Here is a 21087-nt window from a genome sequence, read left to right on the forward strand (position 1 = left end):
ACGGGTTTCCCAGATCCAAACCAAGCTCACAGAGAGGGAAAGGAAGAGGAAAGAAGAGTTGAGAAAGACTACTGCTTTCTCATTCCAGGAGAGGGAGAAGAAGATAAAGAAGAGTGGAGGGGGTGCATTGTTGCTACAGGCTCTTCTGCCTCTCAGGAGAGAGGTGGGAGAATATTTTCTAGGAGGGAAGGAGAGAAGTGGAAGAATATTCCCTAGGAGGGGAGAGAATGCCGAAAAAGCAGATCTGCATCCTCAAGTCCTTTCTACCACTTCAGGACTACTCAGACCATGTTTAATTACTTCCCTTTCTGAAAAACTCTCTATATAATCTGCTATACTCACTCCCCACTCTGCTGAGAAATGGAAACAAAACCATCCTTTCTGCAATGTATGTTTTATAATCTGAAGATGATTGTAAAGAGTTTACTTCTGAATCAAGAAGGGCCAACATGTTAATAACAAAAAGTTTCTTCTTTAATCTGATCATGTGAGTTACTGTTATTTCCCCCACTCCTATTCCCACATTTTCTCAGAACTACTACTCTGGCCAGAGCTAAGTGGAATCAGTCAGTCCACTGGTCAAGAAGGATTTGTAGAGTGTTTTCTATGTACTTCTGTGCTAAACACTAGAGGTAAAAGAAAGGCAAAACTGAATTCCCAAGTTTGCAGAATAATGGAGAGAAGTCAAAGCAGAACACTGGAAAGGTTCAAGAAGGGACCATGTTGGAAAAGGCTTAAAGCTCCAAAAGAGAATTTGATTTTGTAGGTAACAGGAAGCCACTAAAATTCAGTAAGTCAAGGGATGACATGGTCATTGCTGAGCTTTAGGAAGAGCACTTTGGCATTCAGTCGGAGAATGCACTGGAGAGAACTGAGAGAAGGACAGTAACCAGAAGGCTACTGCAGTAGTTCAGGCACGAAATGCTGAGGGCCTGCCAAGACATCAGAAAGTAAGAATTTATCACAGGACAGTTACCATGCGTAGAGCCAGGGTTATTTTGGGCCCCCTAGGAATAATTAAAAAGTGGAATTATTAATAACTTGTCCATTTTAATTTCTACATTTAGCAATGGTTGTTCTTTAAATGAATACTTTGATGAAAAACTTTCTACCATACCCAGAAAGGAAAGGCACCGATAACCTGTAGAACTTATAACTCTAAAGAAGTTTGTTGGAGAATGATTTTCCTCAGCAAGCAGAAGTTTCAGGAGGACTGGAGAGAGGACCATGCTGCTTCTGGTTCTTAAGGCTGTATTAGCCATTTGGGTAGCACAGGGCCAGGTTATCTTGGATTAACTTGTTAGGGAGACAGGAGATCCTGGATGACTCGTAAGTAGAGCACCAAAGATGAGTCCATAGCATTTGTCTTTTATTGATAAGGGGTTCAACATGGCATAATCATCAGAAATGTTTACATTTTCTAGTTCCTAAGAATTCTAGGGAAGTAGATTAGCTAGATGAGAGCAGCAAGACTTCTCATCATTCTTAACTTGATTCAGGACGGCGAAACTGTTATCTATTGCACCTAAGAGGAGAATACCCAAAACTCCTGCATTTTATGAAGAACTTGACAAGATTCTCTAAACTATATCAATATATTCCTTGAAACTCAGTGACTTCAGTATTCTGACCGAACATTGAACAGGAAAAGAGTAAACACTCTTTTTAAATATATGATTCAATATTAAGAAAAGAACAACAAACCATTGTAGAATAATTAGAGGATTCATGTCTCTATGTTATTGATGTTCAAGAATAAAATGAATTTGATGGAATTCAAGTTTCAAGAGAAAAAGGGCTATTTAACTTTGGTCTTTGTATGCCTGGTGAATAGCACAGTGCCTATGTAATCATCTAAGATTATTAATTAGTCAACAGAAGAGAATTAGGAGATATTAACATTCAGAGAATATCATTTTATATCATAAAAAGTGAAACTGACTGTAACTTGGAAAAGGATTGAGTACAAACATGATCATTTAATAATCAGTTAGCCATGTACTTACTCTAAGCTCTCTGACCAATTAGAGTATGAGTTCTTATGCTGTTTTTAATCAAATAACCTACTGTGTCATAGACCTCATTGGCAGTTTAGTAAAGCTTATGGATCCCTTCCCAGAAAAATACTTTTAAATAATTGAAGGAAATGCTAAATTTCATTTAGAGGTTATTGAAAATATGGATGTAATTTTTTTCAGATTGAAATTCATGGACCCTCTGAAATCTATACATAGACCCCAGATTAATAAATTCTGAATAAGAATCAAAGTCAAAGTAAACATTAATTTACAAAATAGGACAAAAGTGAAAAGAAGACATCAGGAGAAATCTGATCTACTTAAATAAGCAAGAATGTAAACTCTCTGAAGGCAGAGAAAGTTTTTGCCTCTTTTTGTATCCTAGCACCTGACATACGAGTACTTAATGTTCATCACTTAAATACTTGTTAATTCATTTTTAGTTGAAAGGAACATTAATGTAATTTTTGAAAACTTAAGAGACATTTCAGCAGTTGGGAACTGTGACAAGCACCATATTACACAGGCAAGTAGAATAAAGCATAAGTTAAAAGTGGAGTATCTTATCATTCTTCAACCCAGGGCTTCATAAATGTTTTTCTTCTTGAAACTTCTTTTCATCTGAAAAAATTTCTATGCAACCCTGGGTAGATAGGCATATAAAATATGTATAGAAATCAAATGTTTGCTGATAATAAATCATAATTTTGTGATTCCCACATTCAGTTACATGACACCATATGGTTTGTGACCTACAGTATAAGAAGCTCTGCTTTTATCTATAAACAACTAGTTCACTGCCAAGGGTAGTAATATTTGGCAGAAAATTTATCTATAGAGCTATATATAAATATTTGTATGAATGTATACAGTCTCCTTAAAGCAATATGAATTTGTTTTCTATTCATAAAAGATGGCACTTATGGTTATAAAAACTCTAAAAAGTAAACATTTTTATATACATGATGCAGAGGGATATGGCAGCTATAAACCATACATTATTGAATACTCTACCACAGTCATAGTTTAGCTGACACCAATACCATTGCCAAGGGTATTTGAAACACTGGCAGGCTTTTAACTCTTCAGCAGAAGATATTTTAAATAGTTTTGACTTTCAAAAATGTGCAACATGTAGAGGATTGTGGGGTATTTTAAATAGGCAACAGATTTACCAGAAATAGTGATGTGGGCTGATAATAATTCTAATAATGAACTAAAATGAGCTTCATATTAGTGGACTGAAAAATAAACAAGTTTAAAAAAACTATTGAAGTACTTGTTGAAGTAATAAGCAGAAATATGAAATTTTGTGAATTTAGTGTTATTTATGGTAGTGAATTTATGTGAAAAGTGTATTGGAAGTTTGTTGGTTCAGTCATTTTCCAATTCTGTTTGACTCTTTGTGACCTTATTAGGGTTTTCCTGGCAAAGATGCTGGAGTGGTTTGCCATTTCATTTTCCAATTCATTTTACAGATGAGGAAATAGTAAGTGATGTGCCCAGCTAGTAAGTATTTGAGGCTGCACTTGAATTCTGGCCTTCTTGACTCCAGGCCTAGTGCTCTTTCCACTGCCCACCTAGTTTAGTAACAGATAAAGAGCTAGACATGAAAAGGATCTAAGATGAGGGACCACTTCTGAATGTTAGAAGAGATAGAAGGAAAAGGAGATTGTATCCAAACAAAGGCATCAATGGTTTTAGGCTCATAAGCAAGACAGAGAAAAAAGCTAAATGAAATAACAATAATTTCTGTTTTAAAAGAATTTTAAGGTTTTTAAAGCTGTCTCCAACATAGAAGCACCAGAAGCAAACAATTTCAGTATTATCTCTTGTTGAGAATGTTCAAGTTTCATTTAATCTTAGAAAGACCCAGAGAAAAGGACCTACCTAGAGGCATTTCATTTAAAAAGAACCATATCCATTTTTCCATGATATGCCCAGGAATATGTATTCTTCCCACCCATCACAAACTAATGAACTTTAGAAGAATGAATGTAGTGACGGTGGGCTTTTACATGTATGTGTGTGAAATCACATGTACATTCAAACTAAGAAAGGCTCTTACATACATATTTTCAGACTGATAAAGTCTCTAAGTTAGCTGCTCAGTGTTGGCTAATAGACCTTTGAAAACCAGATTGACTATTCATGGTGGCTGGTGTTAGTTAACCTTCTCTCAAGACCTGTGAATCAAAAAACCTTGATGAAGCACTTAGTCTGCCATTCTACTAGTCCCTGGGGATACAAGCCAGTTCCTAGTCTCAGAGAGTTTGCATTCTATTTTGCAGTGCTCGTTTTGACATAATTTCATAAAATGAGAGTTCAGTCTGAGGAAAAAGGACCAGATATTTAGAATGACTCTATGTGAATCCAGTAATATGATTCCAATTCAAATCTAATGATTTTGAGATGATTTTGCCAGATAGTCTATCCACTCCTAATCTAAATGACAGATTTTGTGCCTTTAAGCATATAAATAATTTGCTGTTGAGAACACTGAGCAAAATGAGGTGAAAAATGGGAATTTTCTTTAGAAATTAGATGCTAATCACTTTCAATAATTATAGTTCTTATAGTTAGTCACCATTCCAAATGATTTTTCCCTTCTCTTCTGACACTTTGTAACAGATGAGGTACTACATGATGTTGACAGATTTTTATGTGATCACAGAAGGAGCCAGATTTAGCTGTAATAACCAAAAATAATTGATAGCTACCAGCTGTGTCCACAGTCTCCCTCAAACAGCACATAATGAATTCTTTAGCTTATTGTTTTTCAGACTTTCCTTCTTAGTTCTGAGTTTTTTGTTTTAAGCAGCACAAAGGGTTATTTGCAAAGTAGAAACAGTTAAATTTATTGACTGTCACTGTGGCCTGGAGATTGTTTATTTAAGTACAGCAGCACCTGGGCTCTGACAGGGCAATCCCTTTGCCTTGCCCATTTTTAGCAAGGGCCTCTCTGGTTTCATCATCTCTTTAAAAATTCTTAAGTGATGAGCCATTTGAGGAGTCAGACTATATCATGATAAGTATTAATAACCCAAGATTTTTATTAAAATTACCCATCAATACAGTATTGCAATAGGAATCTGGAGATCTTTGCAACCTAGCTGTTTGTCTTTGTTATTAGGGGTGGGAGGGATGAGAACCTGCAAGAAAGACTCCAGGATTTCACTCCCAGGTGGACTAGGTTTGGGCCTTGTGGTTTTGGAGGGAAGGAGAGCAGGGGGTGTGGTGTGAAGGAGATAGGGCCCCTGTTCAAAATCATCTCCCCAACACATTCTATCAACTGAAGGTTAATTGGGATCAACAAGTCTGGAGTGTTAGATCTATGTATCATTCTCCCTTTAGTGTCAAGGCTGCTTTAATCAGATCAATACCTAGTTGAAAAGTTCCAATGAATGGGAGTTGTTTGGGAGGTGTGGGTGAGGAGAGGGGCTAAGTGTTGCCTGCTCCACTTGACAGAGTGTCTTGAGACTGGATTGAGTTCAGAGCTCAATGATTATTAATAAAGAGATGGGGGATGTCCATGTGGTGGTGGTGGCAGCAGGGACACCAGCAGGGACAGCTGCTGACAGCAAGAACTTAAGCATCATCACCAGAGTAGCTGAAGCCAGGGCCCAAGGCTCCAAGGAATTAGGAATTTAGCAAGAACAGGAGGTGGGGAGGAGAGCTTGCAGAGGGCCTATGTGCTAAGTTTTTATTCAATACCCTACTGCATGCTTTTTGCTTTTCTCTGCAGGAGGAATGGGTAGAAACAGGAGGCCCTTGAGCTATGTGCCAGCTTGGATTAAACTCCCATTCTTAGACCTTCTAATTTATCTCACTCTTCCTCCATCTTCATTATGGAAATAGATATTTGCATGGATCCCTATGATTGTAAAGGCTTTCCAAGTCACCCTTCTCTTACATCTGGAGAAGGCAATAGCGATGATAAAGAGGGGCCCCTTTCAGAAATACCTAATTTACTGGGGTTGTACATGAGAGGGTCCAGTGTAGATATGGCCAGAGGGAGGGTAAGATGGAACACAATTATGTATTTTCTTCTCTTTTTGGTAAATAGCCCCTAAGGGACTTAATGAACTACCAAGGATAGCTTCAGAATTTAAGCTCTTGGAAGCAGGACTCTGAAAACTGCTGTGTTCGGAATTGCTTTACCAGTATATGATTGATAGGAATCATTAGAGAGTACAATGGCACTAGCAATAGGCTATTTTAACTCTTTGAGTAAAATAATCATGGAATAAAATATGATATTCTTATCACTTAAAAATTCCAAGGTACCAAAAATGTGTTTACATTTCATGAGACATAATATATCTGGAATGCTGAGGCTGTCTAAAGAATAGTTAGCCCTCCTCCTTCATTTACCTGGTATAAATCTTTATTTATCTGAATAAAAAACAAATATACAAATAAACTAGAATCTTCAGGGTAGCCAACAGATTTCATCTCTCAAATCTCTTACCCAAGATACTAACAATCTAAATGAATTGAGATGGGTTTTTCTCTCTTTCCTCTTCCCAATAACAAATAGTAGCAATAATAATAGTAACTATATGTGTTATATCTATAGTTAAAAATTTTACAAACACAAAATCTCATTTAATCCTCAGAACAATTCTTCAAGGGAGGCAAGGGATTGCAGTGGAAAAAAGCTTGGAGTTCTCACAGATCTTTCAATTAAGTGCTACCTCCTAGGAAGGGCTTTCCTAATTCATTTAGTTGGTACTGCCCTTCCCCCACCAATGGGATTATTTTGTATTAACTCTGTATTAACCAATCAATTGCAGAAGTTTATCTGTTTATTTTCTCCATTAGAATGTAAATTCCTTGAGGACAGAGATTGTTTCTTTATTATCTCTGTGTGCTGGTACCTAACACATAATGGGTGAAATGCTTAATGAATGAATGAATGAAACTGCATTTCCACCATTTCTTAGCTTTGTAACTTTAAGCAAATCACAATTTCTCTGAGCTCCTACTTCCATACCTGAAAAACAGAAATAGTTGCCTTATTCATCTGACATCATAGTGAGGATGAAATAAGCTAATGGTTTTCTGCATGCCATAAAGTATGAAATTCAATTCAGCAAACATTTATTAAATATTTAGCTTGATTTTTCACAGAATGAAGTAACACTCAGAGAATAAAAAGAATCCATCCTAAGTCACCCAACTTGTAATGATAGAACAGAAACTTGAACCCTGGTCTCCTATTTATGTTCAGAAGGTAATATAAAGGTACTTGGGTCATCATTCTTTAAGTAATAGTAGTTGAAAGTAGTTGGGGAAAAACAGTAAGTAAAAGAAGTAAGAGAAAGAACAGGGCATGTATTTCTTAATAAATCCTCAATGTTGATGTTTCTCTAAGCAAAAAAGTGGCTTTGAGCCATTGCATAACCAACATTTGTATTGTCCCGTGAACTACTGAGAGACCAAAGTTACTTTCAGGGCTGAAGTTTAGCCAAGGGACTTTCCCTTAAGGCCCTGATGTTCTCAACAAATGGTTCTTCTTTGATATGACTGTCTAGGACATGCTCAAAACCAACAACACTGTAAGATATTTATGACTGTGGTTGCTATTCCAGACGTTCCCTTCCTTTCTTTTAGTGTTCATAGACTGATGCGATGCATTTTTCCACACACAAAATTAATTTTATCAGACAACAGAGATATTTGACAGTTTCTATCATTCATAAAATGGTCACTAGAGATACTGTTTTACTCCTTTTGCTTTCAATGGATATGCATGAATTCACAGAATCCCACTGAATCTGGCTCCCAAAAGACTTTGTGGCATCCTATGTAACCTCACTTGAAACCCTTTGATGCTGTCATTCTCATTGTACTGCCCAGGACTTTGCTGATTAGTCATTGTTCTGTGTTTTCTTTGCAAGATAAAAAAGTAAAATCTACATCATGTAAAATAAGACACAAGAAATGAGAGTACTTAATTACTAATTTTCTCAACTTAAGTCAAGCTGGGGAAAAGATCTCATCCCACTGGTTTTTTTCCAGACCACTATCTCTGTTTAGGAGAAAGGCATCGTATGGCTCTCTTCTTAGTCATCCCACAACCCTCTGCATAGCCCCTAGCTCTACCCACTTTCTATTTTGCTTTACCAATATTACTGATATAAAAAGCATCCTTTTCCACTCAGTTGGAAATGAGTGTCTATGCTTGGCCCTGTGCTAATATGTCATTAATATGCCCTCATATGATTACCAAGTACATCATCATTTATCTTTCTTACAAAGAAGATGTAGAAATATGCAGATAATATATGTTGTTAAAAATAATATTCATTATCAATTTACCTTAAATTTATAAGAACATGCCATGTTAAAACACAGTAAGTTCATCAGTGGGTAAAAATCCTATCCTTTATTGTGAATACTCTCATTTGCTGGGAAAACCAATTGTTTGTTGCATCTCGCTTTAAGGATATTGCTTATCAGGTTCAAAACTTGTTCCTAGAAAATCAGGCTTAAGGATCAGAAGACCTGCATGTGAATCCTAGTCCCACCACTTATTAGCTATTTATTCCCTAAGCTTTAGTCTCCTCATTTCTATAATAGTATAAATATTCTTGCCCCTATATTTTCACAGATGGTTAAGAAGATCAAATGAAAAAATGGACATGAAAACTGTTTGTAATTATAAAGCCCTATATACACGTCAATTATTGTTTTGGGATAGGGACTGGGATTCCACCTATGATTTAAGTGAGGAACTCAATCTATTCAGGGCAGTACCACTTCGGCAACTTGCAATTTTAGAGGCTTGCCTAAGCTCTGAGAAGTTAAAATGACTGGGCTAGAGTCCCACTGACAGAATATATTAGAAGTGTCACTTGAACTTCACTTTTCTTGGCTCTAAGGCTAACTTTATATTCACTATTCCACACTTTCTGTGGAATTCATTATTCAATACTAAATATTTATAAAAGTCTTTTAGCTTAATGTAATTTTGGTTGAAAATACCTTGCTGAAAGAATTAAGGAAAAACAAATAACTCACCTATATGAAGCATCTGTCCAGTTGTCAAACTGATATTTGTACTGATGTTGGATGCTATTAGAACATGTTTCTTGTTCCCTTGGGGCAAATTAACTCTTATGTCTGGATATCTTGGTTCTGAAAAATAAAATATACTTTTTATTAGAAATGTTGCTAAAATATTATTGTAGCTTGAAATTCTTATTCCTACCTACTTGTGGATAACAGCCTTTATTCATTATTATGAACATTACCCATGGTGCCATACACTCAGGGTATTACAGAGTACACACAAGGTGGGTTAGATGCAGACTCTGGCAACAGAGTATTGCATATTCTCCAAGTTTTTTCCCAGTAGAGTTCAAGTTCCTTTAGGGCAGATATTTTCCTTCTCCCCTTCCTCCCACATATTGTTAGTATAGTATCTTATACATATTGGGCATTTCATATCAATTAAACGCAACAAGCTTTCTACTATGTGCATATTATATGCAAGGAAGTATGCTATGTGCTAGGAATACAGAAATAAAAATGAAATAATCCCTCTGGGGGAATATAAGGGCCCCTGCAATGGATTATGACACTTTGTTTAATAATGTGACATATCTAAGAGTCAGTATTATATCACGTGTAGAGGGCTCAATTTGGAATCAGGAAGATCTGAGTTCAAATTTTGCCTCAAGACACTCACTGACTGTGGGACCCTAGGCAAGACACAACCTCTTGGAATATCAGTTTCTTCATCTATAAAATGTAGAGAATAATATCTATATTGCTTATCTTAAAGTTTTGTTTTGAGGTTTTAAAGTTTTAATATTTGTAAAGTGTACTTTAAATCATTATTTAAATGTCAATTCCAGCTGTTATTATTAATAGTTATGTATAGAATGGGGGATGGAGAATATGGGAATGGAGAATCTCATCCCCCCAAAATCACTTTTTTCTAGGGGAATTAATCTGAGTATCATTTCTGATATATATCACTAGCCTGAGATTATAAATTACACATGTAAAGAGAGAAAACAAGGATATTTGAAGAGGAAAAAAAACCCTTTTATGAAGATGGATCTATAAGAAATACAGAGATAAAAGAACAAAGTCATGGACAATACAAGTCCTTGGCCAATTTGTGAAACTGGCTAAGGGTTGTTGGAGCCCCTTCTTATATTTCCTTTTGGCCACATTTTCCCTTAATGATCTGTCTCCTTCCTTTTCCTGACTCAAATACCTAGTTAACTGATACTTTGTCCCCTACCTCTATAAAGCATCCCTCCTTTTTGTACTTTACAGAGCTCCTCAGACTTACTTACCCTTACCCCTTCTCCTAGCCAATGTTCTATGTTCTGAACATTTTTTCTTTCTTCTCCTTATCACAATTTACCTCCCATTCCCTCTGTATCTTGAGCTTAGCCTGTTGTCAAGAATGAAAGTAATTCGATCTGGTAATTCCTACCACAATCCATTCAACTAATTTGTCTTGAGATTTAATGCCATCTTAAGTTACTCATTCAAAAAGTAACCCATCTTGGTGTTTTCTTTTATCTCTATTTATTCCTGTGTAAAATACAGCTGATAGTTCTGACTTGAACATTAAGGAGGTTTGAAGACTTAAGTCTTTGGGACTTACTTTATGCTAGGTGTTCTAGAGATATTAATGGAATTTTGCCTGCTAGCTATCCTCCATCCCTGAATTGCTCTGCCCTCTCCTTTTAAACTTCTGGGATTCCCTGGCTTCCTTTAATACTTAGCTCAATACCTTCCTTGATTAAGAAGCCATTTTCAATCATCTCAGATATTAATGCCTTCTCTTTTCAGATCACTTCCAATCTTCTCTCAGTCTCTCTTCTCTCTCTCCTTCTCTTTGTCTTTTTGTCCCTGTCTGTGTTTGTTTCTGAGCGGCTCTCTCTCTCTCCCCTCACACATGTAATTATTCACTTGTTTTTCTCCATTAGAATGTATTCTTCTAAAGGTCAGGCAGTTATCTCCCCACCCCTTATATCCCCTGCACATAGAACAGTGTAAGTATTTAGTAAAGATTTGTTGATTGATTAATTAATAAATATTTCCTCACTACTGACTGAGAACAGGTCCCTGATTTCAAAAAGGTCACCATCATATTGGGGCTGATGCTAACACATAATAATAATAATAAAAACAATTATTATTATAGCTAACATTTTTATAGTTAAGGTATTTTACATTATTTCAGAGAGCAATAAATGGAAAGAGATAAATAAAAATTTAAAATACAAGTACCCTGAGAGATTAGAGATCAAGAGATCAGAGTTTAATAGGAGAGATAGAAATCAAGTTAGGACTTCAAGACAGACAAAAGAAGCAGAAGAAACAGTCTGGGGAAGGAAAACTTAAAGTTATGCATTAGTATGTGGTGTGTGCATTAGAGTAAAAAGCCTGTGTAGAATAGAGCACCTGTTTTGGAGAATAGTGGCAAATAAAGCAAGAGAGACAAGATGGATGCAGGTCACAAAAAGCCTAGAGAACCAGGCAAAAACATTTTAGGCTTAATTCAGTAAGCAAGAAACAGAAGAGCTAGATATTAAAAGCAATATGTTGTAAGAGAGCTGCTAATATATTTATAGAAAATGCTACTTCAGTTATTGCGTAAACACCAGACAGGTTATTTGTTGAGGACTACAATAATAAAATATCTTTCAATTCTTACTCCCTAAATTCTGGAATACAACTTTCCCTCATGGAAAAACAATCCTAAAAGTATCAGCTAAGCATGAAAAACAATGAAAATATCCACTTACTTGACAGGTGAAGAACAGACGCTGCCATTGCTTTTCCAAGGCCATTGGTAGCTGTGCATACGTATGTGCCTTCATTTTCAAGTGAAACATTCTTCAGTACTAGGGACCCATTGAAAAGCAAGAAAGCATTGTCACTCAGGGATCCTCCTCTTTTTAACCAAGTAATATTAGGCTGAGGAATACCTTAAAAACAAAAACAAACCAAAAATATCCCTTTAATGTTTAACAATCACAATGTGCCAAATCATTCAGTCATTGTCATGGACACAGTGGGAGCACAGATCCATCAAATACCCAGGGCTGAGCACAGTGCCCAGCATATAAGAGTATAAAATCAGATTTAGGGATCATTTAGCCCAAGACTCCTTTTACAGATGAAGAAAATCAGACCCAAGTAAAGTTACTTGCTCAAGGCGACATAGGCAAGTAAGAAGTAGGTACGTAACAAATTCTTTTGGATTAACTCCAGAACTCAAACTTGTATTTGCCATTTTCCCTCAAGTCCAAACAACCAGACCATTGTTTGATCCTACCAACTTCTCAGCTTCTTTATTGCATCGCTGTGCCCCTGTGAGATCCATTCTATAAGTCAGATGGTTCATCTAGTGTTTCTTATCCTTGAAACGTGATTTGTCTAAAGCCCCTCACTGACTCAGGCTCATTTGCCACCCATGGTCTTTTTTTTTTTTTTTGACAGAGCTCTACATTTGTGTCATGTGAATATAGCAGAAGATTCTATGCTGGATAGCCACCAGCTTTGCTCATTGCTCTTTATCTGGGTCAATGTTCTGATGTGTATATCACTGCCTGATCTTCCTGGGTGCTTTATCATTGGTCAACACTGTGGGGATGTGGATGAAACAAATCTAGGCTATTTTCTGGTTCATTCTTAGTTATTCTGTTAGCCTTTCAAAAGTAATAACTGAGACAAATGTATTTCCTGGAATATGAGGTATTATGGTTAAAAGTCCAGGATTAAGTTTTAGCAATCGAAATCTCTCTTTTCTCTAGGAGCTTATTATTTTTAGAACAGGGGACAGCAAACTACAGCCTTTATCTGCCACCTGTTTTTGTATACTATCATCTATTAAATTCTGGTCTCTCTTGATCTCATCTCTCAGAGCACTTCTGTTTAAAATGTTAACATTTTATTTATCTCCTTCCATTTATTGCTCTCTGAAATAATGTAAAATACTTTCCAAACCTAAAACCATGGTCTGAGTGACTAGATTTGATCTGTGGGCTGAAGTTTGCCAATCCCTGATTTAGAAGAATGAAAAAAAGTGATGTTTTTTCATGGCTTAGTCACATTTTTCTTATATACACATTCATGTGTGTATATGCATATAGTTTTCTGGTATTAAGACCAATCCTCAGTTTCAAGTGCTTAATCTTCATTGCAGAAATAATTCATTGCATTTTTCTCCCACATGAAAAATGCAAATCCCCTAAATAACCTGGAAACATGAAACAATAGTTTGTATTTCACAACTCAAATCCTGTTAACTCTGGATTACAAGGGAAGGGACCTGAGGTAATACAGAAAGAGAACTGTTTCTAGTGCTCACTCTGTCTCTGGCTACTTATATGTGCTTGTCACAGAGCCTCTCTGGGTCTCAGTTGCCTAGGGAAAAAAAAGAGATACTAGTCTAACTTTGTCTAAACTTTAGATTCTAAAGGTAATGGGCTTGACTAAATGATATCTTGAGATCCCTTGCATCTCTGTTTATGTGTGCTTGGTTTTCTCTCCTTCCTCTATTATCCAAGAATACATCTATTAAGAAATTATTAATTAGTTCTATGAACTTTTACAAGATGTAATTAAGAACCTAATGATAAAGAACAATGCTATATCCCAATAAGAAATCTTTATGTCTTGATGGTGTACATTGGCAATATATTTTTCCTGTAGCAAAAGTTTCTTCATTTCTCAGTTGGAGAATAGCTAAATAAGTTATGGTATAGGAATGTTATGGAATAATATTGATCAGTAAGATGATTTCATAGAGACTTGCAGGATGCTAAGTACAGTGAGCAGAGAACTAGGAGAACATTGTATGTGGCAACAAGAAGATTATAGGATGATCAATTCTGACGGAATCTGATGTGGCTTGTTTCAACATTGAGATGATTCAGACCAGTTCCAATGATCTTGTGATGGAGAGAGCCATCTGCACCCAGAGAGAAGATTGTAGGAACTGAGTGTTCCCACTGAGGGAATAATTTCCCTTTTTTTTGTTGTTGTTTGCTTGCTTTTTGCTTTCTCATTGTTTCCCTTTTTGATCTGACTTTTCTTGTGCAGCATGATAATTGTGGAAATATATGTAGAAGAATTGCACATGTTTAAACCACATTGGATTACTTGCCATTTGGGGGAGAGAATGGAGGTAAAGGAGGAAAAATTTGGAACACAAGGTTTTGCAAGAGTGAATGTTGAAAACTATCTTTGCATGTATTTTGAAAATTAAAAAAAAACTATTATTTTTAAAAAGTTACTTCATTTATTTCTATTTTAGAATTTGTGGTCATATGGATTATTTGTGAAGAAAGGATTTGTCAAACAAGTTAATTGTGAAAGCAGACTCTCTTATGGAAGCTTTACAACCCACTCAACTGTTTTAGCAAACATGCAAAAATTAATACACCAATTTTAAAGCATTTTCTCTATTTTGTTAACCAAGTTCCAGTAACAACATCCGATTTCATTTTTGAATAGATTTTAATGTGACTACTTCTGCCACGGGTACACACTGTAAGCCATGCAAAATTTTTTGTTGTAGGAAAGTTCTGACCACATCCTTCCAATATGCTAGAGATCTTCTAGGCTTTTTAAAATTTGGTGAGTGCCAATGTGGCACTCAGAGTGTCAATCTTTTACTCCTTGCTTTGTTATTCTTTATATGTACTTGAAAGAAAAAAAATTCATTTAATTTCCCTATAATCTAATCATGCTAATTAGTCATTAGAATTTATCTCATTCATCACACTTTAGATTCACAAAGCATTTTTTCTTACATGAAAGATAGGTAATAAAAGTATAATTATCCACCTTTTACAATTAAAGAAATTGAGCCTCAGGGTGATAAATGCCACTTAATTAATAAAAGTCCACTCCCATTCTAGGCTAGGTAGCACCATACTGCACAGAGTATCAGGTCTGGAGTCAGGAAGATTCATTTTCCTAAGTTAAAATACTGCTTCAGACATTTATTAACTATGTGACCCTTGGCAAGTTCCTCTTCTGTTAAATGAGCTGATTAAGGAAAAGGCAAAACACTCTAGTATCGGCACCAAGAAAATCTCAAATGCAGTCATGAAGACTTGAGCACCACTGAAATGACCAAACCTGGCATTGTGCTAAGTGCTGGGGATATAAAGAAAGGCAAAAGATAGTCCTTGTTCTCAAGGAACTGACAATCTAATGCTGGAGACAATACGTAAATACTTATGCATAAACAGGATAAATTGGATGTAATCAACAGAGGTGAGCACTAGCATTAATGTAAGTTGGGAAAGGCTTCTTGTAGAAGATGAGAATTCCAGATGCCAGGGTCAGCCAGGGAAAATTCCCAGAGCTGTGACATAGAGAATCTTGGAGAAGTGGGTTTTAAGAAGATAAAATGATACCTAATTGAATTATGCAGTAGAGAAAAAAATCAATGAAGTATTAAATTTGTTATGAGCAACAGCATTGTAGGTAGCTTCTATAATAACAAAATGGCACTGAACCAATAATAGCTATTATAATAGTTTCAGATTTCTAGTCATATTGCATAATTTGATCAACATATTTTTTAATTGAATATCTACTATGTACAAGGCACAAAGGAAAAAACCAAATACTGCCTCTATCCTCAAAAAACTCACTGGCAACATTTTAGTTAGCAAGTAGTTAAATTGTGAGGATATAAAACTGTCCACAAAAGTTTAATAGGGACTGATATTATTGTGATGTGCTATTTATTTCCTGATAATTTTTTAAACAATGTATGGAATATATCTGTCAGTTTCCATGATTGGGGAGAAGGTAAAGAAAGTGTGATAAAAAGGGCACTTGATCAGAATTTCACAGGTTAGGGGTTAGAGCACAGAAGTAAAGGTACAATCTCTACCTTTCTTATTATTCAGAAACAACATTTCTGAAGCATGGAACATCACCCGGGCCCCTGAGGGGGATTGTCTTTTTGAACTACTGCTTTGTATAGACAAGCACAGAATGTAGAATCTTTAAAAAATGGTTCTAAATTTACCTCCTTTTCTGTGCTGTTAAAGAACTATTGATTTTCTGATATACCAGAGACAAAGAATAAAATAACAAGAGTGGAATGTGTCATTTTTGTTTGGAAAGGCCCAGAGGAGGTGAGATGCTAAAGAATTAAGATTTTGATATGAAATAGTGGTGAGAACCTTCTGTGCATTTTCAAAATTATAATCTGAATTAAGAGTTAATAATAAATAATAATATTATGAACTTAATGCTCTTAATATCTCACTGGCAACATTAGTTAGCAAAAAGTTAAATTGGAAAGATATGAAACTGCCCACAAAAGCTTAATGGGAACAGATATTACTGTGATGTGCTTCTTATTTCTTGATACATATATTTTTAAAACAGTATATGGAATATATCTGTCAGTTTCCATGATTGGGGAGAAGGTAAAGTGCAGTGGAAAGGACCTGAAGTTGAGAAGATGTCTGAATCCTTGTAATAGGAGTACAGGTATTATCCCCATTATGCAGATGAGAAAACGGATATTCAAAGGGGTTTTTACTTGCTCAGTCATGAAGTTAATAGCTATTCCCAATACACAACGGATTTTAGAATCATAGAAAGTGTTAAACATTATTTGACTTTTCCTTCAACATTAATGTTTATATAAATACCAAGTTGCAAAAAACCAAACCAAACCAACAACAACAACAACAAAACAAAACAAAGTCTAAACCTCACCAAATCCAAAAAACAAATCACGAGGAGTCTAGGATGTCTAAGACATAATGATCTTTTTTCCTCTTGAAAGTGCTGGGTTTCTATTTAATTGAAAGGAGCATTTCCTGTCATTTTCTGAACAGGCTGCTTATAAACACCCTCACTTTTTCTCCTTAGAATGGCTAGGGCAGACCTCTAAAAGCCCTACTTATCCTTAAGTTCCCACTTGAGACTTATCTAAGTACTTGGGCTCCCAAGAGATTAAGCAGCCAATAAGTATCTGGGGGCTCTGGGCTTGCTGACTCAACAAAAGATAATCAGGAAATTATAGAAAAGTTCCTGGGGGACTCAATACCATTTTCAGTGCAAACCTAAGAAAAGCTCTGAGATTTAGAAATTTGTTCACCTAAACTTCACTTTTCACAGGTCTTTTTTTTCATCTAATTAGCTGGTGAAAAGAATCAAATTGCCATTTCCCAAGGGTCTTTCACGAACAGGAACTGTACTGTACTGAGTAATTATAATGATCATACTGTCGTGTTCACTAATTGCTTCATTTGTACTTGTCTTTTCAAACCAATCACAAGACACTCATGGCAGGCCCTTTACTGTGTAGTAGAAAGGACAATGAAATGAGTGTTGGGAGAGAGGGATTCTGGTCTTGGCTCAGCCACTAATTATGGGACTTATCTGATTTGAGTCTGTTGCTCCTCATTCTTAAAATGAAAGGTCTTTTAAGATCCTTTCCATTCTCTCTCTCTACCTAGCTTCCTTTCTAGAATTCTACTTGCTCTTAGACCCTGGCTCTAACCAGTGAACATTCACTTTATTTTGTTTGGACCTAGGCCGGCACAACTATTACCCCCTGCATCTCCATGTCTCTCCATCCCAGGTTAAACAGAACAAAGAACACCCTTGGGTGTGGGAGTGCAGAATATTGTTCCACGGCAGAGAACCAGATCCCAGAAAAGTGGCTGAAAGCTCCTGTGGAGACAACCGGTGCACAGGAGATGAGGGACTAGAACGAGGGAAGAGACAAGATCACTCTTGCCCACCACCTCGAAAGTAAATTCTTTCTAACTAATTTCTAAACTCTATAATTTCAAAGCCCTTCATAACTCCCCCCACACACCCTTTTTCCTGGCTTTTTATAACTCACACCCTTCCATCCTACCCCATCCCCATCCCCAGCTCCCTGTTCCCCATAATCTCCCAACAGCAGCCTCCTTGCAATTCCTCAAACAGAACACTCCATCTCCTGACTTCTGGCATTTTCACTGGATATCCCTGGGGTCTGGAAGCCTCTCCTTCCTTATGTCTGCTTTCTGGCTTCCATCAAGTCCCAGTTAAAAAGTGTGCACAGGGTCAGGGCTTTGTGCAAGGAGAAAGTGTAATGAGAACATACAAACATCTGATATGTAAACTGAATAAGAATGAACAGACCCCTAAAGGGAGATAGAGGAGCCTATCATGGATAAAAGTAGGCTGCAAGATGTTACCAACAAAGAATGACTTAGGAGCAATGGTATCATGGATCCATGAAATATAGAAGTGAAATGAAAGATGAACTGGTCACTAGAAAAGACTAAAGGTGATCAGTGGACAGCCCACTGACCATATCTGCAATGTCAAGAAGGCAAAAGGAGGGCTCACATCACATTGGAGAGACCCTTGTGGGAAACTTATTTGAGCAGTTAGGTAAGAGCTACAGGATGAGCAGGGAAAGATAAAGTTGTGATCCATGTTGTGGGAGAGAATCTCCACTTGGATAACCACCATCACCACAATAACAATTCTTGTTCATTTTAGTTGTGTCTGACTCTTCATGATCCCATTTGAGTTTTGTATTATTTTTTTAAATCAAAGATACTGACGTGGTTTGCCATCTCCTTCTTTAACATTTTATTTTTTTTATAGAGGAAGAAACTGAGGTCAGCAGAGTTAAATGACTTGCCCAGAGACACACAGCTAATAAGTATCTGAAGCTGGATATAAATTCAGATTTTTCTGACTCTAAGCCTGGCACTCTATCCACTGTATCACTTAACTGCTCCATAATAATAATAATAGCTAGAGGAGACAGGATTTGATTTTGGGGGGAGGGGGTCTGACTTCAAGGATAGTACTTTATCCATTGTAGGACCTATCTAATGATATCCCATATATATCTACATAGATATGCATTTATCCACTGTAGAACCTATCTAATGATATCTCGTATATATCTGCATATACATATATAAATGTATGTATGTATGTATGGACACTTAAGTGTCCTTTGTACTACACCATTGACATAAACTAGATGATATAGGAATTGTTTTGCTTTTTGTATTTATATTCCCAGCACTTCACCCAGTGCATAGTACTCAGTAGGTACTTAATAAGTGCTTATTGATTGATTGATGTTATCTAATACATATTAAAGTCTGGAAAGAATAACTGGGCCAGTTATATATCTGATGAAATTTTAGGACAAATTCTACCAAGGACAGAGAAAAAACTGACTTTTAAGACATTATCCAGATGTTATAGAAATATAAAGGCAGAATTTTATGCATTCAAAAATGATCAGAAAATATAAAAAAATTTAATTTGAAATTTTTTCTATCAATTCTCACAGTTTGTTTGGTGCTTTAAAAGCAACTGAAAATATAAATGTTTGCTCCATGTTAAAATAACCACAAAATGTCAAAAATAGTTTAGATTTATTTATTTGACCTTAAAAGGTAGGCTATTTTTCCAGTCTTACAGCAGTTCTGAACTATCTAGTGTTCAATTTCCACAATCCTAAAGTAGCTTTTGGACAGCAAATGTTATGGAAAAAAAGTTCAGGTCTGGAGGGGCTGCAAAACATGTGTTTTAAAAAGTCTGCACTATAGGGTGCCTTTAAAATATTCAGTGTTTAAAAACAAATTTCCTCCAACCTTGAAAGGCCCATGAAATATTCCACACTATAAAAAATCTTGGCCTACTCAGACAGCACTAAAATACTGGATATTTCTTGACAGAGTTTTTCCTCCCTTCAGCTATGTAATCCTATAAAGTGTTCTATATTTTTCATTGAAGATAGTGAAGGTTGATAATTGTGTTGGTTATATCTTATTTGAATATTTGAAAAAAAGTTGTGATTTCCTAAGAATTGAAGCAACCCAGTTTGGTATGGATGAAATAGAAATAGTGTGATTTAAAATACTGTTGAGACAGGGTGGACCCATCACACTTAGATGAAGACAACTAGGAAAAGGAAAAGGAAGTTGACTGGGAAATGACCCAACAAATACTGGCATAGGAATATCACAGACTATAAATGTGACAAACATGATGAATACAAATAATCCTGGAAAGATGTCCATGAACAGATGCAGGATAAAGTAAGCAGAGCCAAGGAAAGAACACAGTAATTACAACACTGTGTGTTCATATCCTTTGACCAATTATCAATTGGAGAATGGCTTGATTTTTTATAAATTTGAGTCAGTTCTCTATATATTTTGGAAATGAGGCCTTTATCAGAACCTTTAATTGTAAAGATGTTTTCCCAGTTTGTTGCTTCCCTACTAATCTTGTTTGCATTCGTTCTGTTTGTACAAAGGCTTTTTAATTTGATATAATCAAAATTTTCTATTTTGTGATCAGTAATGGTCTCTAGTTCATTTTTGGTCACAAATTTCTTTCTCCTCCACAAGTCTGAGAGATAAACTATCCTATGTTCCTCTAATTTATTTATAATCTCGTTCTTTATGCCTAGGTCATGGACCCATTTTGATCTTATCTTGGTATGTGGTGATTACAACACTGTGAATGAAAGAGTCACCATCACTCAAAGCAACCAGAGATGCTTAGGATGCATAGCAACAAAGAACCAGCAGGATTCCAAAGAAGGGTTGGAAGATCATTCCTGCTCATATTCCTTTGCAGAAGTGGAAGGTCCACAGGAGTGGAATATAGCATCTATTTCCCAGACCTCAAAAGTGAACCTCAGAAAAATTAAATGATTTAGCCCATATCACTCCCAGAGTCATAAATTAATCAACCAATTCATTCATTCATTCATCTAGATCTTTTTTTGAACCAGATAAAAGAGATTTTTTGCTCCAATTGATACCTAGTCTTAATCACTGATTAAGTGCAGCCTCAGTCAAACTGAGATCTGGGGAAGATCTTAGCTTAAAAGGCCAAAGTCTCCCATTTCTTCCAAAGCAATCTACAGTCATCCTGACCTATATCTCACCATTGGACCCAGAAGGCTCTGGAGGGAAAAGTGAGACAGGAGACCTTGAACAGTCCTCCCTCACTTCAATCCAATCTACTTGCATGTTATAGAATCACTGATGCCCCTTTTCGAGAAGGAAGGACA

At 36.1% G+C, this 21087-nt stretch overlaps 1 protein-coding gene across 1 annotated transcript in view; it reads right to left on the reverse strand.

Annotated features, from left to right (window-relative positions):
• The window catches only part of ADAMTSL3 (ADAMTS like 3), a 553515-nt gene that overhangs the window by 21793 nt on the left and 510635 nt on the right, over positions 1-21087 (reverse strand). Inside the window, exons 24-25 of the mRNA XM_051981175.1 lie at positions 11798-11980; positions 9045-9161 (exon numbers count right to left, since the gene is read on the reverse strand). Coding sequence (XP_051837135.1) covers positions 9045-9161; positions 11798-11980 — 300 coding nt within the window. The remainder of the gene's footprint in view (positions 1-9044; positions 9162-11797; positions 11981-21087) is intronic.

Source organism: Antechinus flavipes, chromosome 2 (genome assembly GCF_016432865.1).
Source record: "Antechinus flavipes isolate AdamAnt ecotype Samford, QLD, Australia chromosome 2, AdamAnt_v2, whole genome shotgun sequence".
Lineage (NCBI taxonomy): Eukaryota > Metazoa > Chordata > Mammalia > Dasyuromorphia > Dasyuridae > Antechinus > Antechinus flavipes.